Source organism: Martes martes (assembly GCF_963455335.1).
Source record: "Martes martes genome assembly, chromosome: 10".
NCBI classification, from domain to species: Eukaryota; Metazoa; Chordata; class Mammalia; order Carnivora; family Mustelidae; genus Martes; species Martes martes.
In genome coordinates, this window is record NC_137898.1 from 60,987,357 (window position 1) to 61,015,098 (window position 27,742).

The 27,742-nt window shown below is 54.9% G+C and overlaps 1 protein-coding gene across 1 annotated transcript in view; it reads right to left on the reverse strand.

Annotated features, from left to right (window-relative positions):
- The window catches only part of GDPD5 (glycerophosphodiester phosphodiesterase domain containing 5), an 82,838-nt gene that overhangs the window by 35,401 nt on the left and 19,695 nt on the right, over window positions 1–27,742 (reverse strand). Inside the window, exons 2-3 of the mRNA XM_080815847.1 lie at window positions 17,016–17,099; window positions 6,119–6,295 (exon numbers count right to left, since the gene is read on the reverse strand). Coding sequence (XP_080671973.1) covers window positions 6,119–6,235 — 117 coding nt within the window. The 5' untranslated portion in view covers window positions 6,236–6,295; window positions 17,016–17,099. The remainder of the gene's footprint in view (window positions 1–6,118; window positions 6,296–17,015; window positions 17,100–27,742) is intronic.

Consider the following 27,742-nt stretch of genomic DNA (forward strand, 5'->3'; position numbering starts at 1 on the left):
CAGGAGATCTGGGGGGAGCCGGTGGCCTGGGAAGATTTATAGCATTAGGGCCAAAGCAGGGAAAGGGATTAGAGTCCCCACCCACAGCCAGCTCCTGACAGCCCAAGAGGCCGTATTGATTTTTCTGGGTTACCGAGAGCCAGGCAATTAGGCCTCTGACTGCCCTTGCTTCTGCTGGGGACCACTGAGAGCGGCTCATTAGGCGGGACGGTGGAACCAGGCCCAGCCTGCAGCATCCGGCCTCTCCGCACACGTCCTGTGGGCTACACCAGCCCATGGGGAGACGGGAGTGGGAGCGCTGGGGGACCTTAGGAGGGGTTACCCCAGACTCTTAGAGGGCCATGCCAGGGTTGCAGAGTGCTGGGTGCCAGTGCCCCCTATTGTCTCCCGCCCTGCTTGGGCTCCCTAAGCAGACACTCACGATGGTCACAGAATGTTAGCCGCTTCCCCTGGAGTGCGCACGGCCACGCTGCCACACTGCCAGGCACCCTGGGCACTGGCCAGGGAGGAGCTGGGTGGAGCGTCGGGGTTCCGGAAGGCCAAGACGGGTGTGGCTTTATTGCTGCAATAAGGAGGATAACACAGGTCTTATCCCCACTCTATTTGTTTTATTATTTTATTATTATTTTTTAAATATTTTATTTATTTATTTGACAGACAGAGATCACAAGTAGGCAGAGATGCAGTCAGAGAAAGAAGGAAGCAGGCTCCCCGCTGAGCAGAGAGTCCGATGCGGGGCTCGATCCCAGGACCCTGGGATCATGACCTGAGCTGAAGGCAGAGGCTTTAACCCACTGAGCCACCCAGGTGCCCCTATTTTATTTTTTTAAATCCCCATTTTAGGAGTGGGAAAACTGGAGATCAGAAGGTACCCCTTTGACCTGCTGAGCCCCTTTTCACCAAAGCACCAGAAAAGGGAACAGGGAAGTTTATAGGGTGAACACGTTTTCACCAAGGTTGGGACAGCGGTCTCCCTTGTACAAGATGTGAGGTGCACTGGTACCCCCTTGGGGCATATGACTCTGCACCTCCATCTAACCCATAAGCAAGCTGAGGCCCAGAGAGGGTCTGGCCTTGCCTAGAGTCCCACACTAAGTCGCTGATGGAGGCAGGGTGGAGTTCAGGCCACAGCTCCATGGCCAGGGATACCCAAGCACTTTCAGCTGACAGCAGTGACACCCTGGAGCCTATGGCAAAGGCGGCTTTATCCAGGGACCCCACCTTGATTCCCGAGTGGGACACACTCTCCCCCCGAGGCCCACCTGGTGGGGCTAGGACAGTGAGGAGGGGACCCAGCTGGGGAAGTCTCCACCCCCGGGGCTCCTGCACACTGCCGGCAGGGTCCAGTCTCTGCTCCCAGGGTGGCACGGGAGGTCCCGAGGTGAAACCCACACCCTCATCTGCCAACCACAGCCAGGAGCACCAGAAGGCAGTATGCACCTGTCTACAAGTGTATGCTCGCCCCCTCCCAGACCACCCAATCCCCAAGAGCTCACCGGAGGCCTTGTCCCTCTGGGTGCAGTCAGCAGGATGGCAGGCCTGGTCCCTAACTGGCTTCCTCGCTACTCTTCTGCTCCCCAGCTCAGTCATCCTGCTGGCCCTGCCCCAAGACCTGGGCCCTGCTTCCACAACACTGAGTCCCTTAGGAGACACAGAAAGTCACAGTCCATGGGGGCAGCCCAGGCCAGAGGTGCTACGGGAGCCCAGGGGAGGGGGCCTGGTTCTTTCTTTTGTTTAAGGGGATAACTCTTAGAGGAGTAGGCATTTGCCACAAGCCTCACAAGGTAAAGAGAGAAGGGGCATTGCAAGCGAGAGGGCAGCCTGAGTACAGGCCCAGTGCTATGAAGAGGTGAGGCCATCCTGGGAGGGGTTGGGGTGGGGGGGGAAATGATGGACTTCCCCCAGCAGGGGTCTTCCTGTGTGGCTGCAGGGGCTCTGGTCATAGGATCTAGGCCACTGGGGGTGGGGGGACTTTGTTGTTTGTGTCCCACCCCCACTACGCTCTTCCTGGACTCTGTGGAGACCACTCTCCCCTCCCAATCACCCCCCCGGACACAGCATTCTTTCCCATTTCCATCTCTGGTCTCTGGAATGGCCTCACCTGGCTAGACTAGAAATCAGGTGATGGGAGGCATCATACAGGACTCCCTCAGTCTCTTCCACAGATAGCTTTTTGATTACACCTTCCAGGCGTCTCTAGAATCCCTCCCTTTGCCAGGAGCCTGCATATGCCTCCCCCAGGTGAGGCCTCAGCACCGCTATCTGGCTCCCTGCTCCCCCACCTCCCCTCCAGCATCTCCGCGCACTCTCCACAAGAGAACCAGACTGGTCCTTGCCCAGCCTGAGTCTGGCTGTGCTCCCTCTGCCCGGGATGGGAAGCAGGCTCCCCAGCACAGCTTCAGGCTGCCACCGCCTAGCGCCTAGCAACGACCTCCCTCCTCACACAGAGCCACACGGAGGCCAGATTGCTCTCAGTTCCCAAGCACAAGAAGCTCTGGCACCCACAGCACCCCGTGCCTCGAACACTTCCCCATCCGGCTAGACAGGACTAACTCTCAGACAGCAGCTCAGGCCAGCTCTCCTGTCTGGGGTTTTCCTGGGCCTCAGCAGTGAGCACCCTGGGTGGCCTGGCTGTGTTGGTTCTTGTTGAGGAAATAGGAATTGGAATTGGTGCGTCCCAGACAAGATCGCTGGTGTGGAGCCCAAGGTGGGGGGGGCACAGGCCTGGGGAGGCAAGCAGAGGGCCGCGCATGCCTGGCCTCCAACCCTGTGGCTTGAACAGATCACTTATTCTTCCTGGAGCCCTCTCTGGGAGACAGAGGGGTCAAACAAGCTTAAAACAGACCTCGAAAGGCAAATGCACTACAGAAATACAAGAGAGATGACAGCTGATGTCCGTCTCCTTCCTCATCTTGGGCTGGGAAGTTTCCCCAGGTGACTGACCTGCATGCCCCTCGATAACATGAGAAGCTGGTTTGGACACTGTGCTGCCTCCCCCAGACACACAGTCTTCACGGAGCCCTGGGGGACAGCCTGAGAACTGTCTTCTGTCCTACCCAGTCCTTAATTGGCAGTATTAGAGTAATGAGTCACAGACAACAACCAATTAATTATCTCCAGTTATAAAAAGCTTCACTTCCCCTTCCTAGCTGTCGAGTGAGCCAGCCTCCTGCTCCCTAGGGGCTGGGGGCAGAAGAGGGCATTTCACCTCTCCCGTTTGGTCCTCAGTTTCCTGTTCCCTTATGTGTCCAGTGTGTAGTCCTGGGGCTAGGGGACAGTGAGAGCAAAGGCTCAGGGGAGGTGGGACTGCATCAGGCTGGGGGGACAGGAAGGAGGCCGCCCGCAGGATCCATTCCAGTAGGGCGGGGTCCCTGTTCATCCCAGAACCTTGGAGGACTCCCAGTCTGGCATTCAGGCCACGCCCACTCTTGCCCCACTTGTAGGGCTCCTGGTCCTATGCTCTTCCTCCCTCTGGCAACTTCCCAAATCCTCCTCCTGCCCCTCCTTTCTTCCCCTTCTGGCAAGTTCTCACTTAATCACATACGCAAAACCTGCATGTCCTCCCCTCCAGCCTTCATCTTCCTGTGGTTCCTCTCGTAAATCTATCCTGGACTCCAGGTGTGACGTGGCTTGAAGCCTCAAATTCTCCATCAGCATCACGGTAAAACCCGCCCCACAGCAGAGACCTAACAGGGCAACTCTTGTAAGCTCTTGCTCCCCTGCATACAATAGGTACTCAATAAGTGTTAACCGTTACTCTTGGGCTTTATTTCCCAGCCTGAGCAGGGCCATGATGAAAGACTCCTGTGACTCACCACCAGTCTGTCGCCCCATTTCACAGATGGGGATCAGAGAGGTCTGGCTTCACAGAAGAACTTGATTCAGGGCTTGTCTGAGTTGGGAGGTGCTAGGGAGGCTCCCTCAAGAGGACTTGAGGGGAGGCAGTGCCTGGGCAGGCGGAGGAGAGGGGTCCCCAAGGTCTTTACCAAGGGAAGGTGGGGATGAGAAGAGACATAGGCAAAGGTGGAGCCCCTGTCCCTTTTGGGGGCCTTTCCTCTACTGCCTTAGCAATGCCCCTTCACACCCAGCCTGTGCCCCCAGAGCTCACTCCCGGGCCTGTCTGTTCAGCAAAGCTTATGGAACACCTGCTCAGCCCCAGCCCCGACTCTGAAACACCGGGTCACTATTCCCCTCCCTGTGTCGGGCCAGAGGGCCCAGCCCTCATCATGGTCTCCACCCGGGCATCTAAGGAGGGACTGGGAAGAAAGAGGATGGGGGGAGAGAGAGAGAGAGAAAGGATGAGCAGGCTGAAGCTGGAACCCAGGAAGTGGGTGGGGAAGCGGAATGAGGTGGGTGACAGGGAAGGAGGAGGAGGCTCATCTCAGCTGGGAGCTTCAGTGGGTCGCTTGAGGGGAGCTCACCCCAGTCTGCAGAGGCCCTGACACCCAGAGCTGCCACAAAACCCCCTCGCAGCCAAGCTGGCCTGGGGCCTCCTGTAGCCCCTCCCACCCTTGCTCCATCCCTGGCACCCCAGATGCTGGCATTTGCAGACACAGCCCCGCTTGGGCTCCCAGTCAGCTCAAAACCGGCCTCAGCCAACCACTTCCTCCACCATGGGCCCCATGCTGGCCGCAGCAAGGCCCTATCACTTCCTGACTCTGAAGCCTGGGATAGGCCTGCCCTGGGCCCATAGAGGGCTGTGAGATGTCCTGGGGGCTCTGCCTTCCTCCAGCAGCTACTCTGATGAGGACAACAGCCAAGTTGCTCACTGCTGGGGAGCTCAGCTGTCCTCCTCCCTAAGCGTCACTGCCCCAGGTCCAGATCATAGCTCTGCCCCCTCACTGGCATCCCTGACTTCTGCTTCCCTGTGCAAAACGGTGGCAATGACATCTAACTCCAGGGCTGGGTGGAAGAAGCGAGAGGGGCCGTGTCAGGGCTCAGCACTGTACCCGGCACAGACACCTGGGGCCATCCGCTCACTGGACTCCTGCCTTTCCCGACTCAGGGAGGACCTGCTGCTGGCCCCTGTCCCTGGGACCTGCCCAGTGGCCTGGAGCAGGCCCTTGCCTCTGTTTGGCATGTCCCCTTCTCCGGGCTGGAGTGGGGACGTGGTAATGTCAGACCGTGTGCTCACCAGGTAGCACTTGCTTCTTACCCCTTGGGGACTGTGAACCCAGGCTCCTGACTCAGGCCAAGGCTCTGTTGGTCCCCAGCACAGGCAGAGAAGGAGGGCAGGAAGGTAGACAAGCTTCCCCATGCTCCCCCAATCTAGAGAGCCCCCCTGCCCCCAGTGATACTTGGCCTCTGACCTCAGCTGGGTCACCCACACTGGTGGCCACTCCAGCCTGTTTCAAGTCTGGCTCAATTTGGACCCTGGGTTCTTTGTTTAGACAAGCAGGAGAGAGGAGGAGAGCTGTTTTCCAGGCAGCAAAGCTTTTAGATAAATACTATTTATCTCCCTCCCTTCCCTCTTGAAGGAGTTGGGTTCCTTCAGGGAAGAAACTAGATCCGGTGGCTCACAGTGCCCCAGGGACGGAAGCGTCAGCTCAGCTGAGGGTCTGGCCTGGGGTGCCGGCTGCCAGCTTGGACAGGCCTGTGGCTCAGGTGACCATGCCCTGGTGCCAGCCCACGGCCCTGCCAGCTCCCAGGTTCCGGGATGGCCCGGCCCACCCCCAAGGCCCTGCCAGCTCCCAGGTTCCGGGATGGCCCGGCCCACCTCCTCACCCTCCCCTCCAGCCACCTGCCTGCCCACCTGCCTAGCTGCCAGGAAGCTGAAAACTTCTGCTCACCTTAGCAGGGGGCAGGTGGGGGTGAGAGCCCTTCCTCTTGGAGTGTCCCTCCTAGGTGCGCCCCTTTCTGCCCAGACCTCACGAGCAGCCCAGGTCCTAGGTGTCAGAGGAGAGTTCACTGGCTCCATCTGGGACAGGATGGCCTACTTCCCTGCCCACCTAGTCAGGTAGATTCTGAAATGTCCATGGGCCTGTTTTACAGAAGGAAAAATTGAAACTCAGGGGGGCATTGACCTGTCTGGAGCCCCGTGGCAGAGTGATGGAGCTGAGAGCCTTCCCCCAGGCACTGCGGTACCCCAGGTCCCCCGCCCCATCCCAGGGTGGCTCACCGGCGTGGTGTCATCATGGGACCGCTGGTAGCGCTTCCAGCGGCAGCCGTAGATGCCCGTGAGGCAGGAGAGGCACAGTTGGGGCTCATAGTACTGGAGCGGCTGGTGTCTCACCATACTCTCGCCTGCCGCCCCGGCGCCCGGCCCTCAGGCGCCCATGGAGGCCCCTGGTGGCTCCTGTGGGAGGAAGCACAGGCCTGTGAGGAAGGGGAGGCACAGGGTCTTGGCCCCAGACACAGCCCAAATCTCTGCCACCCAGTTAGGTGCCAGTCCCTGCCCAGGGCCCTGCCGTGAGGCCTATACAGCTGGAGTCCCACACACTGGCCGCGCCCCCGGGCTGGTCTCCCACCCCTCACCCCAGACCCAGTCACTCCCAGCCACACCTGCCCCACACCTGTTGCTGCTTCCTGCGCCCCGAATGCCTTTCCCTTCGAGCTCCACAGGGTGCCATCCTTCCCCTCCTCTCCTTAGGTCTTTGCTCAAATGTTCTTTCCTCAATCACGCTTTCCCAGGCCCCCTCCTGTAAAACCACAACCCCTTCCCATAGGCCCTCAGCCATCCTCAGCTTTATTTTCTCAGTCACGGCCTCCGATGTACTTGGTTGAAAATAGGCCAGGCATGGGGTGACCCTGGTATGCCTCCCATGGCAGGTGTTGGGTCCTGGAGCCAATGGATAACTGGACAAACTGAGGCTCAGGGAGAGAAAGGGATGGTGCCGGGCAAGCAGGCCAGTTCCGGGCTGGGGCCGGTCTGAGAATCTGCTCTCGTTCACAGTGCTCACGGCTTTGGGCTCAGGGAATCCTGTTGTGGTTGTGGGAACAAGGAGAGTTGTCTTGTGGGTTGAGTCGCTGCCACCAGCAGCAACTGGCCCAGCCCTGCTTGGCACCCTGGAGATGCCTGCTGGGGGCTCTGCCACTCGGGGCTAGCCTCGGCCACATGGCCTCTGGCTCGGGTGCCTCACACACCCTGACAAGGGGCCTGGGGCTCAGAGAAGCCCAGTGATTTTCCCAAGGAGCCAGGACTCAACCCTGGGTCCGTGGGACTTGAGACTCAAGCCACATGGTACGTATGGGGTCCTGTCCTCGGTCTTGGGGACAATGTGAACAACGTGAGCGCAACAGGCACACTGATGCCCTCAGGGCCCCACAGGGCCAGTGAGGGACAGACAAAGCCTCTCGCTCTTCTAGCGACCTTGGGAGGAATTAGCTTTTTATCAAGATCAAATTCAGAAGCCAAAAAATTCACCCTTTTAAAGGGTACAATTCAGTATTTAGCATATTCAGTTTTTTGTGTAGTCACAAAGTTATACAACCATCACCACTGATTCCAAAGCATCTTCCTCATCCCAGCAAAACAGCCAGACCCATTAGCACTTACCGCCTCTCCCCCTCTCCGTCGCCCTTCTCCTCTTCCCCCGGACCACTAATGTACTTTCTGCATCTATGGATTTGCCATTTCTGGACTTCTCCTGTCATTGCAGTCATACAGTAGCAGCCCTTTGTGTCTGGCTTCGTTCATTTAATGGTTCTTGAGGCTCACCCTGTCGTAGCGGGAGTCAGTGCTGCCTTCCTCCTCAGGGGCTGCAGGACACTCAGGTGAATGGACAGACCATTTTATCCATTCATCAGCTGTGAGACCTCTAGGCTATTACCACTTTCAAGCTGTCAGGAATAACACCGCTAATGAACAAGTTATCGTGTGAGCGTGCTTTCCTCTCATGTGCGCACACGCTTTGGAACGGAAGTGTTGGGTCATACGGCAACTCCATGTTTAACCTTCTGGAGAACGGCCAAGAGTCGTTTTCATAAAAACAGCAAAGCAGCATACCATTTTACATTCCCCATATATCATCATTATCACCCCCATTCTCCAGATGGGAAATCTGAAGCACAGAGAGGTTTAGCCATTTGCCAAAGGTCACACAGCAGAACCTGTCAGTCTGGCTCCAGGGGCCTTGCTCTAACCCGGGGGTTGGCAAAGTGTAACCCAGGCACCAGATCTGAGTGGCCGACTGTTTTTGTATAGCCCACAATCTAAGAATGACTTTTCTCTATTTCTATAGTTCAGGGGCAAAAAAAAAAAAAAAAAAAAAAAAAAAAGAAAACAATATTTTGTGACACATGAAAATTATGGGAGAGTCAAGTTTCAGTGTCCATAAATAAAGCTTTATTGGCTGCGCCACATTGTTCGTTTACATATCGTCTATGGCTGCTGCAACAGAAACTCTAGAGGGGAGTGGTTGTGACAGAGACTGAAGGGCCCGCAAAGCCTAGAACTTACTGCCCAGCCCTTGATGGGCAGTCTGCTGGGGGCAGTCTGCTGACCCTGGCAGCCTCCGGGCTGGCCACAGTGGCTCATGAGCTGGTATTCTGGAGAAAGGAAAGGCAGGTTGTAGGCACTTAGCATTGTGCACGGAGGATCAGGATACGCTTCCAGGAGGCAGCCAGGGGCTGAGGCCTGTCTCTAAGTGCCCCAGGGGCCTCGCCAGAGGGGCAGGCTGGGCCTCAGGCCCACCCACTACTTCCACCTTGGCCTCACTCAGGGCCTCTACCTACCCTCATCCCCCCACCTCACCCCCCACCAAATGCTCACCTCAGCACTTGGGATTACAGCCTCGGCTTGGCAAAGGGGGTGGGGAATACATTAGGGCTTTGCTGGGAATATCGACTGACTGACTCGGAGCCTCCTAATTGCTGGGAATTGTGTGATGTAGCCTCTGGGCCCGTGGCTCCCAGGGGAGGCCTGTGGACCATGGTGCAGCAGCCCGGGGCTCTGGGAGCCAAGCCCAGCCCAGCGCTTAAGGGCAGTATGGATGGTGTGCGGCTGCAGTCTGGGGATTTAGGTCCCATGGGGATGGGGACAGGCGAGGGACCATGGTGGGGTGGTGCTCTCAGCTCCGGAAGGAGTGTGTGCTCACAAATGTACTCCCGCATTTGCAGCCTTGCAGAGGGGGTAGAAGGCCAAATCTTACCCCAAGATGAGGCCTCTACCGGTCAGATCAATCATATCTGTCTCACCTTTTTGCTCTGTAGCTGGGGCCTCCGGGGTTCCTCCCTGATCCTTGGTTTCTCAATCTGTAAAATGGGTAATGGCCTTTGCCAGGACTCCTATAGGAGGCCAGATTACAGGGGGGAGGGTGCCAGGAGAGCAAATGGCTGCAGGGACCAAGCTACAGCAGGTGGGCATTCCGTGAACAGGAGCCCACATCCAGGCTCCCCGGGATTCCCAGAGCCCAGAACTGATTCCCACATGTCCTCGGCCCTCCCCTGTCCCGCTCCCACACACTGAGCCTTACAAGGCACAGGAATGGAAATTCCACTTCATGTTAGGGAAGCAGAACTGCCTGCACTAGGCCTCAGCCCAGGGCTCAGCTGATCGTGGCTCTGAGAATTGCCTCCCCTCCCCGCCCCCCTGCCCCGTGAGTTTTCACACTGTTCATCACTGCAGGGGAATTCTGGGGAGGCAAGTCTCTTCTCTCTCCTCTGCATGCTCTCCGGGGACCTTTTCGTCCACTCCCGGGGCTTCAGTTACCAGGTGTGGCCAAGACCACTCAATCGTTCCCTCCTGACTGGGACAGCCAGTGGCTCCTAGCTGCCTCCAGGGGTGTCCCCCAGGCCCTACAGACCCAGCACAGGCCACACTGACCTCCTTACCACCTCGGCCTTTTTCTAACATCCCTCATAGCCTCTTCTCCTGAGCCCTTTGGCCACTGGTCCAGCCTGGGTCTCATCTCTTCTCTCAATAGGAAATCCTCTGGCCTCCTACGGGGGGGTCACACCCCACCAGTCTAAGGCCTGCCCTGTGGCCAGAGTGAGCTCTTTCACAGGCAAATGGCCAGGATCTGGCCTCTGACTCTCCCAGCTTCACCTTCCAAAACTCGCTGTTCCTTCTGCTAATGAACACCTCCCCACACTTTGAGTCTCAGCTCAGATGTTAACCTTCTCCAGGGAGTCTCCCCTGAGCTCCAGCTTTGGTTACAGGGCTTCCCAGCTTCCCATAGTCCCGAGTATCCCTCAGTCTTCCCCAGGAACCCTGGGCAAACATGGCTGACAGGCTTGCCTTCCCCAGGGAATGGCCTGAGTTATGCCCATGTCCCCAGTGACCAGCCACAAGAGGTGGGGGGCACTGGGGACCTTCCGGACTGGACTCCTGTGGGGGCCTGGAAATTCTGCTAACAGGGGTGTGCTGTTCAGTCACTGAGCAGTCAGACATGCTCCCAGAGACCAGACTCTCCCCAGCCTCCCCCCGATACCTCCCCTTCCTGCCAAGGCTAATGACATTACTTAGGATTGATCGATTTCTCCAGGACACCTCCAGGACTGCTAATACCAGCCAAGTTCCCAAGAAATCCCTAGCTGGGACCTCCTCCTGGCTCTGGGATAAGAGAAAGCCCTCACCTCTGAGCCTGATGTTCAAGGGCACCCCTCAGTCCAAAGTTCCATTTTCTGTCCAAATTCCTGGCCCCTGCCCTGAACTTTTACAGCCTCCTATTTTATACATGGAAGGGCCTGCAAGGGGTTGGGCCTGGGATGCAGTGAGCCCCTGCTAATGGAGCAGGAGCATGATACTGACACCTTCAGGCTCCTCTCCCATCTTGACATCTCGGGCACAGACCTGACCCTCGTCCCTGCTCTTCCCTCACATGACTACTACCCTCACTGTCCAGGACCATGCTGCCTGCAGCCCCCAAGCCTGTTCTCTCTCCTGAGAGTGGAAAGAATTTCAGGCCAGCTGTTGGTGCCCAGGTTCCACCTTGGTCTTCAACTGACTTGCTTTGCAACCTTGGATGGCTCACTAGCTCTCTCTGAGCCTTACTTTACTTGCCTGAGAAATGGGGGACTAGATGGAATGACACCAAAAAGGACCCAAGCAGGGGCACCTGGGTGGCTCAGTCAGTTAAGCGTCTGATTCTTGATGTCAACACAGGTCATGATCTCGGGGTCATGAGATTGAGCTCTGCAGCGATCACCACTCTTGGCGTGGAGTCGGCTTGAGCTTCTCTCTCTGTCTCACTCTGCCCCTCCCCCTGCGCTCTCTATAAATACATCTTTTTTTTTTTTTTTAAAGATTTCATTTATTTATTTGACAGAGAGAGAGACAGCACAAACAGGGGGAGCAGCAGGCAGAAGGAGAAGCAGGCTCTGCTGAGCAGAGAGCCCGATGCAGGGCTCTGTCCCAGGATCCTGGGATGATGGCCCAAGCTGAAGGTAGCCCCTTAACCAATTGAGCCACCCAGGCGTCCATCTAAATAAATCTTTAAAATGTTTTTAAAATGGGGCACCTGGGTGGCTCAGTGGGTTGAGCCTCTGCCTTCGGCTTGGGTCATGATCTCACGGTCCTGGGATCGAGCCCCGCATCGGGCTCTCTGCTCTGTGGGAGCCTGCTTCCTCCTCTCTCTCTGCCTGCCTCTCTGCCTACTTGTGATTTCTGTCAAATAAATAAATAAAATCTTAAAAAAATTTTTTTAAATTCTTTTAAAAAAGGATCCAAGGCTGCAATAAAAAGGAACAAAACCTGGATATATGCTACAACAGGAATATATCTTGAAAACACAGGGCAGAGTGAAAGAAGCTAGTCACAGAAAGTGACATGGATTATACCTGTGTCATCTCCTGATGACAATCTTCCCAAGTCGAGCTCCATGGCCTTCTTTTATGCATTGGAAACATGGGCCCTAGGTGAATGGATGAACAAACCGGTCCCCCGCAGACAACAGAATCAGTCTCAGTGACAGAGAGAAATGCACAATCGAGCCACATACACGCATGAAGAGATCTTAACAGCGTGTTGTTCTGTGACAGAGGCCAGTCTGAGAAAAGGCTACACAACTGCACGATTCCAACTCCATGACACGCTGGAAAAGACAAAGCTGTGGGAGCACTAAAGAGAGCAGAGGTTGCCAGGGGTTGAGGGCGGGAGAAGTGCGCAAGATTTTTAGGGCAATGACACGATTCCATACAATGCCGTAATAATGGGCGCATGTCATCAGACATTTGTCAAACCCCATAGAATGTCCCACAGCACGAGTGAACCCTGGTGGAAACTAGAATTTTGGTTAATGACACTGTGTCAGCATTCTCTCAGCAGTTGGAACGAACGTACCACCCCAACATAGGATGTCAATAAGGAGGACATCTGCGGGGGGAGGAGGGGAGAGTATAGAGCAGTTCTTTACTTTGTGATCGATTTTCCGTAAACCTAAAAATGTTTCCCAAAGGCATTAATTAAATACCTATGCATTCAATTTGATAACTATATCAGTCGACTGATGAATAGACAGATAGCCAGGAGGGAGAGACTAAGCAATTCACCCAAGGCCAAACTGCTAACTGGGAAGGAGGGAAGATGTGAACCCAGGACTGTCAAGTCTTTCCGTGGCCCCAGCCCCAGGGGGAAGGTCTGTCCACATTCCTGCTGCCTTCCATGTCTGCGCCGGCCACGACGCCCAGGAAACTGCACATCAAAGGGCCAAGCCCAATATTTTGGTTGGCACCAGGGGAGCAGGGGCAGGGAATGGGGCCGAGAACCCAAGGGAGGAAAAGGGAAACCCCTGATGAGGAGGAGGAGACCTGAGCTTCTCCGGCAGCCTGCCAGGGCCTCGGGGAGGGAGGCCGGGCACACGAGTGCACAAGGAACAGCCCCCTTTCTCCTTGGCCACAGCTGCCCTCACTGGCCTCAACCCCAACCTAGCCTTGGGTGACCAGCAAGCTGGGTGACCCCACAAGCCTCTGGCCTCGGCTTTCCTGTCTCGGGATACATGACACCAGATGATAGCCTTTTAACCACTTGTTTTCTCTTCAGCCTCAGGAGAAAACCGGAGACAGGGCAGGACAGGAAGGAGGGAAAGACAAACCCCACGGTCCTTGCCCAGTCTGAGAAGAGGCCCCTCCCTTCCCAAGAGTAATGCTGGGAGCCCTGAGCGGGCTGCTGACTAGAACAGTCAAAACAACAATGACAGCTGCAGGAAGGCCTGTGACATGGTTAGAGCCCCAGGCCAGGGCTGCCCTCACCAACATGCCTCCACCATCTTTGACGAGGACCATGGTATAGGTAGTCACAGGCTTGGTAACTCACAGTGATGACCCCAACATTCTCCTAGAGTAAAACCCCAGGCATAAAAGGCACAGGGCTATGAGGACGCCTCCCCATAGTCCTCAGGGAACACAGCCTCCCTGTGGTCCTTCCTCACTGCCCCACGTCCATCGCCTGTGCCCAGTGCAGGTGTGCCTGTCTACGGCCTTTGCTCTGGGCCCCTCTGCCCATCTTCAAGGCCCGGAAAACTCCTACAGAGCTCAGCTCAAAAACCCCTCTTCCAGGAAACCTTCCCTGCCCACGTCAGGGTCTCTTCTGGGTCTCACTAACTCCTGTGCCTCCTCAGATCCCGGCGCTAATCATTGCAGGGTGACTTCTAGGACAGGGCAGACTTATGCGGAATTCAGAAATAAGGAAGGATCTGTGGCAAAGTGGGGGGACACGGGGGCTCTAGGTAGGGGGACAGCACAAGGAAAGCCTGGTGGCTGAGAGGCATGAGCAGGGCTGAGGGTGGCCCCAGGCTCCAGCCAGCAAGTGAAGCCCCATGTGGGCACCATCTGGGGGAGGGGGGGCTGTTGCCAACAGGAGACTCCTCACCCTCTGGGAGCCCAGGGGTAGCAGGGCACCTCCAGGTCACCCATCAAGATACCAAACCCAAACCCACTGAGACAAATCCCTGGCTCTGGCTCAGTGGCCAAAGCTTGGGCTCTGCAGGAGGCTCAAAGAATCAATCAGGTCGTAATTAGGGTCATTATTCGTCTCTTTCCACCGTGGTGCCAGGGCTGCCTGTTTATCCAACACTTCCGTGCCAGGAGACCTCTGATTTCCCTTCCCCTCCCAGCAGGCCAAGCCAGACTGATATTTCGGGCTGGCTCCAGACCCCGGTGATGGGCTCCCAGTTCTTCCGCCCCTCTTGGCCGTCCTCCTGCAGAAAGGGCTCTCTGCTTCTCCCTCGGGATGGGATGGCTTCCTTGGAACTGTGGCCTCAGGGACGATTTATCCCCTACCTAAAGCTCTTGAGCTCCCTCAGTCTATGCTTAAGAAGCCTCCGCTCTGTGGCAGGCCCCGCTGGGAGCCAAGAATGATTCACAGAGAATGAGATGTGAACCTTCCTCTCGAGGAGACAAGCATGCTGCCCAAACGGCAGCTACAGCTAGAGCCTGTGCCCAGGGCTTTCCAGCGCACACGGGCCTCCACACACCCGCTCACAGAGCATCTGGCCAGCTCCGCAGGGAAGCATCTGGCCAGATCCGGGATTTACGGACCGGTGGGGAGGAGAGGCTGGTGGAGGCCTGGATAGGTGTGCCGAGCTTCAGTGAAGGCCCTACAGGGACAGAGGCGGGGGTTTGGGGCGTGTATGCGGCTGGACAGGAGCCAGGAATGGACCCTGCCTGGGGGACCCGGCTTCTCTTGACATAGGCGGGACCACTGTTTCCCAAGTCGGGACTATGTGTGTGGGCTGAGTAGTTCACGGGAATGACCTGGCCTTGCCCTGAATGTGGAGCTTAGCATTTCGGAACTTAAAATCTCTAGCTTCAAGCTCTCAAAACCAGGGTCTTAGAATAGACTCACTCAAGACTCATACAATCACGAAATTCTGGTGCAGTTCAACAGGGATCTAAGAACTATCCTTGGATTTTCAGACTATCTTTGGATTTCAGACCATTTCAAATGTCAGCAGAGAAAGATCTGGAACATTCCATCCAGCCACCCTTCTCATGCAGAAATCCCCTGTACAGCTCCTAGGGGTGGTTCCCCAGCACAGCGGCCTGCATGGGCTTGCATACATCCTGTGACAGGCCCCTCCCTCCCTGGAGGGCTGACTTCTTCCCCCCGCTGAAGCTGCCGGGACCCCTACCACTGCTACCCACTGGCACTGACAGGTTCTCCCTGGAGCAAGCAGAGTGAGCAAATATTCTCAGGGCTTCTGGCAGGGCCTCAAGAATCAGCCTGGGGGCTTGGTGAGGGGGAGCCTTCCATCAACCTCTCATCTCGGCTGACACCCCAGTCCCTCCCAGGAGCACGGTGATTCAATCACAGGGACTAGGCTGACTTTTTCCGAGGCCTCTCCCTGGGTCCTCATGAAGGGGGGCACCCAAATGGGAGGAAAAGGAGAAAGCTGAGTCTGGCAGAGACTTGCACTGAGCAAATCTGTCCCTGCCCAGTTTTTACCCCCGGAGGGAATGGAGAGCAATGATTTATTTTATTTATTTATGTAAAACAGCAGTTATCATACAAACGGGCTTCCCAAGCGGGCCCTTGGGGTTGGGAAGAGAAGCAAGGCCTACCACTTAAGGAATCTTTCTCTTGCTTCCTTCCCCTCATATCTACCTGCGTAGCCTCTCCTCCCCCTTACTCCTCTTCACAGCATTCTGCTCCAAGCACACCACATTATCCCGTCTCCCCACCTCCACACCTTTTGCTCAGGCTGGGCCCTCTGTCAGGAAAGCCCTCCCCACAACCCCAGTTCAAGTCCTATCCATCTTAACAAACGGACCTTGTGCAAAGCTCAGTCTGACCGCGCCTCCCCACCCCCCCGAAGCCCACCGCCTCCTGTCTCTGTGTTCCCGTCATCTGGCAGAACTCTCCAGACATGATGGCAGGCCTCTGTGCCCAGTAATTATCTGCTTCCGTAGCTGCCTTGCCTACCAGGCAGAGATTTCAGAACCATTTAGCCAAGCTTTTCTGAGGAGCCCAGTGTCTGTGACCCTGCACGGGGCGACGGGGACACAAGATACCCCAGTCCCCATCCCCGCGAGGGGAGTCACTGTGCAGGGGGCCTGTGTCTCTGCGCTGGGCCTGGCACCAAGGAGGCCGCGGGGTTATCTGTCAGTCGGAAAAGCTGGTCGAATGTGCAGCGGAAGGAAAGGAGATCAGAGCCTCTTAAACCACGCAACCACGCAGCCGTTTCTGAGCCCTTTCCACTTATGCTCCTGAAGAATAATTAGCCTCTCCCAACTGACAGGAAAAAAGGTTACTAAAAAAAGTCTCAATTAAGTATTTTCTCCCACAATTTTTGCTTAACCCCCTGAGATCTGTTTACACACATCTGCTCTGGGTCTAGAACAAGATGACCTCAGCCTTAGCACAGAATACTGACTTCCTGTCACTCTGTCTCTCTTCATCGTGGTGTCCTGTGAAGGACAGGGGCCCCTCTACTTCCAGGATGTCTGAGAACCCGGGGCCTAACCTTTTCTTCCCTCCTTTCAAATGTCTAGGTCTCCCTTCCGTAACCAAAGAAAACTGGACTTACTTGAATGCTGAGGAAGAAAGCTGCAGGAATTTGCTGGCCCAGCATGCCTTGAAGGTTCATGCCAGTTCCATGATTCAAGACCTCCAATTCCACCATTTGCTATTCATTCCTTTGGCTGAAGCATCACTTTCTCTAGGATTACCTTTTAAAATACCGATCTCTCCTGGAAATGGGAGCCCTTTAAACTCCCAAATTGAAGGTCAAGGAAACTTAGTTTAATATATGGCTCTAAAGGCAGGAAATCACAGGGACTGAGAATGTGCACTGAGAGCCTGTCTGCCTGGGTTTGAGACCCAGTTCTACCACCTACTAATTGGTATAATACCACCAGACCTCAGCCTCCTTATCTATAAAGTGGGGATAATAATAGCACCTCATGGGTTGTCGTGGGGATGAAACGAGCTAATATGTGTCAGGGGCTTAGGCAAGTCCCTGGTACACAGGAAGGAATGGTCTACCAGACAGCTCTACTGAGGGCTTCTGATTATTATTACTCTGGTTTTTTTTGTAAACTGCACAGCACTGTCCCCGTTAGCAGCCAGCGTGCTGCCCTCTGTAGCTTGTCTCTAACCTCCCCCTCCCTGCACCACACTTCCCTTCGCTTTTCTTTACCTGGAAGAAGGTATCAGTGGCTGTGACCGGGGCTCCTGAGGATGTCCTGTTCACGGAGGTGGTGATGTCACTTCCCTGGGACAGCTGAGGGGACAAGGGGACAAACCCAGTCAGATCACTCATCAGTCCACCCTGCCTTCTCCTCTCCCACCTGACCCTTTGCAAGTCCCCACGCGTGCCCACCCTGTGCTGAGTGTGGGCCCCAGGGATGGGCCACACCTTGTCGCTGCCCAGCGAAGCTGCCGAGCTGACGGGGGGATCCAGCTGTGAGCCACCAGACCCCACACAAGCAATCCTACCTCCACGCATGCTGCCCACAAATCAGCCCTAACCCCAAACCCAGGGCAACCAGTACCCCAAACCACTCCTGCCCCCTCTGGAACCCACAGAAAAGCAATCCAAGTCCCAGGTGCCCTGGTGAGAGACTGGGGCTGCTTGTGGCTCCTGGGGTGAGGGGGCTGAGGTCCTTTTGTGCAGCCCAGAGACCTGCTTCTCTGGAGGTAGTCACCGAACCAGCTGCTCTTCTAACCCAGCTACCGAGGGAGGGCTGGGGGGCTGGAGGCGGGATCTGGGGCACCGCAATTATATGGCTAACTTCTGACTCATGCGCTGCCTCCCCCATCCCCAGCTCCTACAGCCAGTGGGGCAGCCCTCCTGTCTAGGAACTGGGAGGAGAGACAGTACCAATAGGCCGTGGCAAGAAAAGGAGAGGGGAGGCAGCCCTGGGACAGTGCTGCAGGCTTGCGAGGATGCGGCCACATCGCCCACAAGAGCTGGCATGGCTGGGAGCCTCCCTGGGCCTCTCAGAGAGTCAGAGGCAGAGGTAGGCCTGGAACCTTGGCCTCCTGCTGCTGTGCAGACCCACGACAGGGGTGGCTGCCCAAGCCCATGCCAACATGGGAACTCTCTGATGCGATCGGGCCCTGGAGTCACACGCTGGCAAGAAACACACGACCAAGGCTCAGCCTCAGACCAGAGGGGGATGGAGCTTAGAAGTGACATTGAGCTCCTGAGACACAGACCCCCCGGGCACCCGAACCCTGCCTCCCTCTACCTGTAGTCCCCAGCTTTCTCTCAGTGCTACCATCTACAAAGCTTTCTTATTTCTTGCGTCTCCCATTAGGACCCTAAGTGACAGATGGACTATAAATAGAGCAGGGCTTCTCAAACTTCAGCGTGCAAACAAATCACCTAGAGACCTTGTTAAAACGCAGTCTGACACAGTGTTTTCTAGGAGATCTAGACCGGGACCTGAGATTCTCCATTTTTTTTTTAAGATTTTATTTACTTATTTGATATATAGAGAGAGACAGCAAGAGAGGGAACATAAGCATGGGGAGTGGGAGAGGGAGGAGCAGGCTTCCTGTTGAGCAGGGAGCCTGATGCAGGGCTTGATCCCAGGACTCTGGGATCATGACCCAAGCTAAAGGCAGATGCTTAACAACTGAGTCACCCAGGCACCCCAAGAACACCGTTGTTAATGCATGCGCACTGGGGTCAAACTGTCCAAGTTAGAATCTTGACTCTTACTGTGTCACGTTGGGCAAGTTACCTAACCTCTCTGTGCCTCCATCTCCTTATTATAAAATAGCAACAGTGACAACAGTATTAAACCTGACTCATAGGGTTGATGTGAAGATTACATTATGTAAAATGCTTAAAGTGATTCTTCTTTCAAATTTAAAAATGGAGACTCTGAGAGACGGACACAGCCAGCAAGGTGGCAGAGCCAGAATTCAACCCCAAATCTCTTCACACGCATCCTGAGACACCGAGCCATCACAGAACGCCACAGCCAGCAACTCTTCCTCCACACGTGGAGACTGAGGTCCAGAGAAGGGTGGGGAGTAAATTCATGAGAAAGTTGGTGTCACAAATCCAGGTTGATGACTCCCAGCCTCATGCTCTTTCCACCTCACCGTCCTTCTGCACTGAAGAGAAAGTGACACAGATTCTCTCTGAGGGGTCCCAGCCTCTGCTGTCAGCCCGCACATGGCTGGTAGCTAGCCTGGAAGCCAGATGTGGGAATGGCGGGATGTGGAGGCTGCCTGCCTGCCCGCCATGGCCCGGGTTTCCCTGCACTCTCAGAGCCCTGCCCAGCAGGCTGGGTGAGAACAGTCCGCTGGCCTCCTTCCATCTCCATCTCCTCCTACCTCCAGTCTCTGGCACTGTGTGGTCTCGGGGTACCCCAGCTGGGGTGGCAGGCAGAAAGAAGGGGACATGGCTTGGGCCCGGCTCCACCCCCACCTTGGTTTCCCAGCACGGGGCCAGTGGGAGCCCATGAGTCACTTCAAGGAAGTGCTTGGCCCCAAACAGGAAGTGGCTCTTCAAGCTCAAAACCCCTTCAGGATCCCCCAGGGCCCTGAGCAGCAAGTGGCTGGGGGAGCAGAGCCTGAAGAAGCTGCCTGGGATACAGTAACACCTATTTGGATTTTACCTGAAACTCAAACATGGCGTCCATCCCCTGGACTGTGAAACGTGGCCAGGGGCTTTTTTGCTATGTGATCTTAGGTACATCAGTGCCCTTCTCTGAGCCTTTATTCCTTCATCTGCAGGATGTGGGGCAGCATTTCAAGACTGCCTAAATGGACACCTGGGTGGCTCAGTCGGTTAAACGTCTGCCTTCAGTTCAGGTCATGATCCCAGGGCCCTGGGATCGAGTCCCACCGTTGGACTCCTTGTAGGAAGCCTACTTATGCATGCATGTGCTCTCCCTCTCTCTGATGAATAAATAAAATCTTTAAAAGAAAACAAAAAACAAGACTGCCTATGGCCTGGCATTCCACAATGAAACGAAGGGTTGGAGGAAGCGAATATGGTTTTTTGTTTTTTTTTTTAAAGATTTTTTATTTATTTATTTGACAGACGGAGATCACAAGTAGGCAGAGAGTGAGGAAGGGAAGCAGGCTCCCTGCGGGGCAGAGAGCCTGATGCAGGGCTCGATCCCAGGACCCTGGGATCATGACCTGAGCCGAAGGCAGAGGCTTTAACCCACTGAGCCACCCAGGCGCCCAGCGAATATGGGTTTTAAATAAATGAGAAAATGCATATATGAATGAAAGGAAGGCATGAGTAATGAAGACACATAGATTGAAACGCCGGCCAAAGGACAAGCTCCATCATTTATCTGCTCTTAGCTGTACGATAGAGATCTCACCGATGAGATCTCCTCCCACCCCCTGAATCACCCTGAGGCACAGGGAAGAAAGGCCACTGCCCACAGCCCACACATCACAGAAACACGCTCACAAATGAACACGGTAGAGAGCATACGGAAGCCATGGGATATCCCTGGGACGCGCAGGCGTCATCTGCTCCCCTCACGCCACTCAGACTCCTCTAAACCCCTTCTCCATTCCTTGGGCATGAAGAACAAAAAGTGATTCTGTCCAGGTGAAGAACTCTGGGTCACTTTGTTACTGATGGGGGAGAGGGACACTAGGTGGTGGTGGCCCAGGTCAGGGGGAATGGGAGGGGACCGAGAGGCAGGAAGGTTTAGGGGCAAGTTCAACTTGTCTAATCCTTTCTCTCAGACTGCAATGAGCAATGGCTTCTTGCATAACAGAGTATCTGTTTCCCAGGAATGCCGAGCAACTTTATTATTTATTTATTTTTGGCTTTTCTCCCTGTTTCACTTCGTGGTTCTAAAAGGGTGGTACCCACAATAAATGCACAAAGTGGATGAAGAACATGCTACGGTATCTTAGAATTCACATCACTCTGATTAACGTGACATGAAATGGGACACAAATTCTTTACATTGACATGAAAGGCTGGGACTGAATGGTTTCAATTCTATAAATGTTCAAAAAGTTGAATATTTCATCTCTATTCAAATTATTTTATTTTAAAATCTGATATTCATTGATTATAATGTGTATAGTTTTGATTTCCATACATAATTTCAAGGCATAAAAATTATTTTTGAAGAGACAAGTTCTCCTTTCTTTGCATTTAATTTACATTTTTGATGGAAATATACTCAAATTCCATGCACCTTAAATATAACTGCATTTTGTTTTGATCCTTTAGACTGTTACTATCGGTACCTAATTTTCAAATGATGTGCAAGTCTTGATTATAACACTATACCTGTGGCAATCTTGCTAAAATGAACAAATATATTTTATGAAATGAATAAGGAGTAATGTCTTACCTCTCATTGAAACATCACTGGCCTACCAACGAAACACCCAGATGTGTACTTATAATTACGTTCAGTTTTCTTTGCTATTTTGTCAATTTCAGTTGTATAAAATCATCACTTTACATGTATATTTCAATTTCTATCATGAAGATATAATTGTCAAGGTGAGAAAATCAAATTAATTGTCTGGGCTTGTTTTATAACCTTCAAATACCCAACAGAGATCTACGGGCCTCTATTTGTATTTCTGCCCTGGGCCCTGCACACTTCGCACAGGGCCTGCCTGTCTACCCCCTGCTCCTCGGGGCGGTGGCAGGGAGGGTGGGGTGGCGAGCAGGCGGGGAGGAGCCGGGGCCTCAGGATAGGTCTTGCAGTGCCCTAGACGTTAAGCCTGGTGAGAATAAGACCCTGAGCATCTCAGCACAGAGCCCCACAGACGGCTGTCAGATGTGCTAGTGATTAACAGCAGTGACGGAGTACTCGGCTACCCAGCACAGTCCATCCCAACCATGGTGAACTTAGTTCAGGTTCCAAGTTACACAGGGCTGGAGGCTGGAGCCAGGTCTCCCAGCTGGGGAGCTCTGTGGGATTCTACTTCTGGAAGCCGAGAGAGAGCACGTGGGCCTGAGGGAAGAGTGGAAGCACAAGGAAGCTCTCAGAAGGCCCCGTGTCGTGCGGACCACGCTGTCGTGTGGCACCTCTTCCACACCCCCCTTTCTAACAGGCGAGAAGAGCTGTCACTTATTGGAACTTCCTCTGGGCCAGACTCCAGGTGATCAGCTCCATATACGCTCTATTGGAATATAATCCACAGACGAATTCTCAGGAGAGGTCTCTGTCATGCTCCACCCACGTTCCCTGGATCCCTTTACCGTTCAGGGGCATACCGGCTTGCATGATCCCTGCTAGCGGCCAACATGTATGGAAGTGTGTGGGCAGACCACCCAGAGCCTGCCAGAATCCCTTTGTTTGTGGTCATAGTCATTCCCTGAGGCCCCCTTTACCACGACCACCTGGGTAAAGGTCTGAGCTCTCCAGCATCCTTGCTCTGGCAGTCAGCTCTGGTCCCCTGTCCCCAGAGCTCCCATGCAGACTGAGCCAAGCACCCTTCCCCTCTTGCTTTTCCTCCTCTTTCTGGTTCTACTTTCCCTATGCCCTTAGCAGCTTCTTTTCTGAGAAAACTTCTTAATAAATCACTCTCACCTGAATCCTTGCCTCATGGTCTGCTTCTAGATCACCCAACACAAGACAGCTAGGTGATCGGTACCATTAATTTTCCCATTTCAGAGGCAAGGAAACTGAGGCTCAGACTTTGAGTTGTTAAAGCTTCCCCATATGGCAAGCAGCAAAATGGACTTGAGATGGGCAAAGCCTGAGCCCTGACCCCTCTACCAGCCAGCATGGTCTGACCTGCTTACAGCCCTCAACGCTGTCCCCTCCCGGCCATCTGAGCTAACTTTCATTTTTTTTATTAGAAGGAAAGCAGGAGGATCTGTAGATGATCCAAGGAGAATGACTAAGTCCTCAGATTCTTCTGGTTGGCTCAGATCCTGTTTTGGTCAATCCTTGTGAATCAGGGCGGGTCTGACATTCTGGGAATGCAGGGAGACTTCAAACCAACTTTATGAAAACAAGTTGTAAAAACACTGGCCGCCACTCAAAGAGGCCGGCTGATCAGCTTGGCTCCATGGAGCAGGGTTGAACAAGTTCACCAGAAGGGAACACGCAGCAGGACAGACTTCAGCTAGACCCAGAGGAAGAACTTCCCGGTCACTGGGAAGAAAGGGAGTGCTCACTGGAAAGGGCTGGAGGGGGACAAACTGGGTGAGACTCGTCTGTTGATTGCCCCTGGAAGGAGCCAGCCCCGAGGTGGTGTACGGGGAGGACAGGAGGACAAGGAGGGGGACTCGGGCTGTGAACACCTGCTCCAGTTCCCTTCAGGCCAACCCCACCCCGGCTCCCCCAGGGAGCCGGGTGTGTCCTCCTTGGAAGCCCGAGGATCCCTGCCCTGACCTTCCCAGGCTTTTCTTGTTTGCAGCAGCTCCGAAGTCACCCTAGAGCCCTGAGACAGAAAAACATGGGAGCGCAACTCCGCCCCGCCCTGAGCGTCATCGCTGACTTGGAACCTGCTTTATGAGGATGCTCGGTTTGCGGGCTTCCTGCCTCCTAGGATGCCAAAAGTCTCCGCAGGAAAGGGTTCCCCGATCCTCCCACCCCCAAGGTGGATGGAGGTCCTGGAGCCTGGCAGAGCTCAGGGCAGGACTGAGGGCTGCCACCTCCTTCTCCCCCGCTCCATGCAACCATCCCTTCAGGAAAAACCCCTGACCCCTGCAGAGGACTAAAGAAGGTGCTCCCAGCCAGTCTCACCCATTCCTCCCTCCAACCTCTGTTGGGCTGGCTCCTTCCAGGCAGCAATGAACAGGCGTGAGTCTCACCCAGTTGGTTCCCCTCCACCCCTTTCCAGCCTACACTCTCTTTCCTTCCTTCCCTCTCATCCAAACCTCTGAAAGAGTTGTCTACACTCATGTCCCCTCTTCCTCCCTCCCACCTGCTGCTAAACCCACAGCCCTCTGTTCCTGCCAGGTTAAACCATGACCTCCACGTGAGTGAGCCCACTGGGCAGCTCTCAGTCCTCTCTGACATGGTGGGCTTCACCCTCCTTCTGGAAACATCCTTCATTACTGGCATACAGGACATCACTTGCTCTGGCTTCCCTCCTTGTCTCCAGGCCCCTCCCTCTGCCCAGGCCTCATGCAGCATTTCTTCCCAAGCCCTTTGTCCTCCCTTGCCCTTCACCTTCTCCTTGTGCAAGATCATCCAGCAGTGCCATCACTGTCTGGACCAAGCTCAAAGCCCGAGTATTCAGTGACCCCTGGTCATGCTGGCCTGGGAACCTCATACCCGTGGTGGCCCAATAGGAACTCATCACCTTCCCCTAAGCGCCCTCCACCCCTGTCCCTATCTCAAGAAACCTCCATTCTCCAGTCTTCCAGGCCTGGCAAATGAGAATCACCCTTCCCACCCACCTTCCTCAAGCCCCTAGGCCTACCTGAGACCCGTTCCCCAACCTTTTCCCCTCAGCTCCCACCAAAAAGCCCTCAAGTCTCAGTCTGAACTCCTCCTGCAGGAAGCCTTGACTCTTCTGGTAGATCGGGCATGCCTCTTTCTGTTTTTGTGAGCCCTGCACAGCCCGCTTCGGCAGCCACGCTGTGTCCAGCTGCGTCCTGACGCCCCCGTATGGCTCTGGAAGGGCAGAGGCAGTGCCTGATCTGACTGTGGGTCCTAGCGTCCCGCCCAAGTTCTACACACAAGAGCCCCTGGGAGAGAGTCCCCAGACCTGGGGAACTCATCTCTCTGCTGAATTTGCCCCATCGGCGAGCTCTGGATCACCCTGTACCTGCACACCTCCCAGGGTAAAGGTTGTCTCTGCTCTGCCCCTCCCCCCCGGGGGGCTTAAAACCAGGAGCTCTAACAGCCCCTTGTAGACACAGTCTAACCTGTCTGCCGTGTTAAGGCGAGACTCCCCAGGACGTGCAGGAAAGCAAGGGGCCCCTCTCATCCATGTGTGAGCACATGCACAAACACATAGATGCAGGCACACACAAATATAGAGCGCACATTCACAGGCAGCCCGGGCAAATACACATGGACGCACGCGCACAAACACAGGCTCGTGGAGGTGTAGACAGGCCCACAGACGCAGCATCCTGGAAGCAGCATGGGCTTGGGCTTCTGCTTCCCTCATGGGCACCATGGGTGCCAAGAGTCAAGGTTGGCTTGGCTGGGGCTCGGGGCTGGCTCTCACCTCCGTACACCAGGGGCCTGGGACAGGGGGCGGCGGCAATAGCACACAGTTCTGCAGCTTCGGCCCTTCTTTCCCCCTCAGTTTCCATAACCTCTTCCTCCAGGAAGCCCGCCCTTTCAGTGCTAGGTGGGGAGTTGGCCCCCAGAGGAGATCCCGCTCAGATCCCACCCTGATCTTTCCCTTGGGCCCCTTCTCCCATGTAAGGGAAGGGCTGGCCCAGCTTGGTCATAGCTCAGAGCTTTTAGGATCAGGACTAAGTCCCCTTTCCCAGCCCTGGTCCTGCCTTGCCTCCCCGTGGCGGCCCACATGCCCCGCCAAGTAATCCTTGGCTGTTCCCTTCCCCAGAGGCAGCACCAACATCAGAGGCAGAAGCCAGCCTTGGCAAGTCCATCTGATCGTCAGGACAGAAGGGTCTGGGGGGTGGATGGGGGGCTTCTCCTTTACAGGTGAGAGACAGGTGACTTTCCCAGAGCCACATGACTGCTAAGCCCTTCTTCTCTTTCTTTCACTGAAATCCTGTGCCCAGCCACCCCGCCCTCAGGACGGAGCACTGGCCACGGCCACGGAGAATGGCTGGCAGGAGGCTGCAGGAGCAGAGCAGAGGCTGGAGGGGCTCACAGGAAGGAACCCAGGCCTACAGAGCTCTTATTCCTGTTGAACAGAATCAGAGGCACCCTGAGTGCGGCAGCCACATGGAGCATCTGGGGCTGGCTCCTTTACTAACTTGCCATGGGATGTGGAGCAAGTCCCCAGGCCTCAGTTTCCCCATCCATGATGTGAGCGGGAGGAGGACACCACAACCCTCAGGATCTGTTCCATTCAGACCCTGCAAGGCTGCAGAGTAGGAAGGGGTGCTGGAAGGAGAGGCCAGGAGAGGAGCAGGGCTGAGGCCACTGGGTGTTCTCCGGCCCTGCCGGCTTCCTTAGGGTTAGCTTCTAGGTTCCCCCAGACCCCTCTGCCAAGGCAGGCACCCTCCCACCCTTCCATCTCCCCTTGCAGCAGAGGAAAATTGCAAAGTATCCAATATACCAGAAGGGGAAAAAAAGGCAAGTGAGGGTGGGTATACATATCACATGCAAAATGGATGCAAATGCCCTGTGCAAACACCTGGGCATGCACCCCAACATCCCTGTCCTCTCCCTGTACCCCCTAAGCCCAGCACCTTCCCAAATCCTGCTGACTATACCTCAGAACTGGCTCCCTCATTAGCCAGGCCCCTTCTCCAGCCTTTCATATCTCTGCCTGAGAAACAGCCAAGAACCCCTTGGGAGAAGCCCTACATGCAAAGCTTTTCTCACCTTCTCAGCCCCCCCACCTCATCTCAGGGGAGCCCCAGCCACCTGGAGCTAAGTCTCTGCCCCAGGAACACCACACTCCACACTGTTACACAGCTATCTCCCTCTGTGCATCAAACTCCTATAGATCCCTCAACACCCAAGTGGGAAATGCTGCAGTTCAGTGAACTGGCTTCTGTATTGGGCATCAGGTCTTAAAGTCAGCACTCCATGAGTAAATTGCATATGGTTAAAATCACCCTTGATTATATATAGCTATCACTTATTTACAATGCCTAGTCAGTGTTCTAGACGGCTCCTATGTTTTGACTAACCTAACTCTCACAACCATGGGAGACTGTATTTTCAGAGACATCTGCAGCAGTATCTCATCCTACATGCTCTTTCTACAATGTTCCCAGGGAAAGGTAGGGTCTATGCTACCCCCACTTGAATCTGGGCGGGGAGTTCGGACTAATGGCTGAAGGGACACCATGAGGCTCCCCAGGCCAGCTCATCGAATGTGATGCAGCTTCTGCCACCCTCACCGGGATACTCCTGCTGGAGCCGCTGTGAGGACCACCTGACCACTCCAAAGCTACTATTTCATGGGGAAGCCCACATGAGCCCACAGCTAGGAACAGAGCCCTGCGACGGGAGAGGCCCAGCCAACCACCAGATGCCCCAGCTCCTCGCTGCCCTAGTTGCCATCTGACTGTATTGGTGCCAGAAACCCTCAGCTGAGTCTACCTTAAGATTCCTGACCTATACACACTGAGATAACAAAATGGTTGTTCTTCTATAAAGTCATGAAACTCTGAGGTGGTTTTGATTTGTAATAATAGCAACTGGAACATCACTATCCTTGCTTTAGGGAATTAGAATTTGAGGCACAGAGAGGCTAAGCTGTTTGGCAAAGGTCACAGAGCTGGTAATGGTCAGGGTCCGGATTTGAACCCAGGCAGTTCAGCCCCAGAAAGCACGATATTCACTGCTATGCTGTACTAACTGCCTTCAAGGTCTGCTTGGTACCTGGCCCCCCGGCAGGCCTCAGGGAGCGGCTGCTGAATAAATGACCGAGTGAAGGAGTAAGCAAATGAACAGGTGAGTGAAAGCAGAGCGTGAGCTCCCAGGTGCAAGGCAGAACCTCAGACAAGCTTGAGCCTCAGACAAGCCTCCTGTGCAGGAGTCAGACACAAGCCCCTCATCACTGGGGTGGCACTACCGTCTGCAGCCCTGGGAGAAGGTGGCCATCAGAGGAGCCTGGCAGATGCCACCAGCCTCTGGCCCCACACAGAGGAGCCTGAGATGCTCATCTTCCTGCTCCTGGCCTTCCCCAGCCCTGCATGCTGCAGGATTATACAAAGGCCCCTGGAGAGCCAGGCCCACCAGAGAACAAGGCTCCTGGAGCCTGGCGATCGCAGCAGGAAGTTCCCTGAGTGGGAAGGCTGGAGACCTCAGTGTAATCCTGGCATGGCCACTGACCCACTGCGTGAACTTG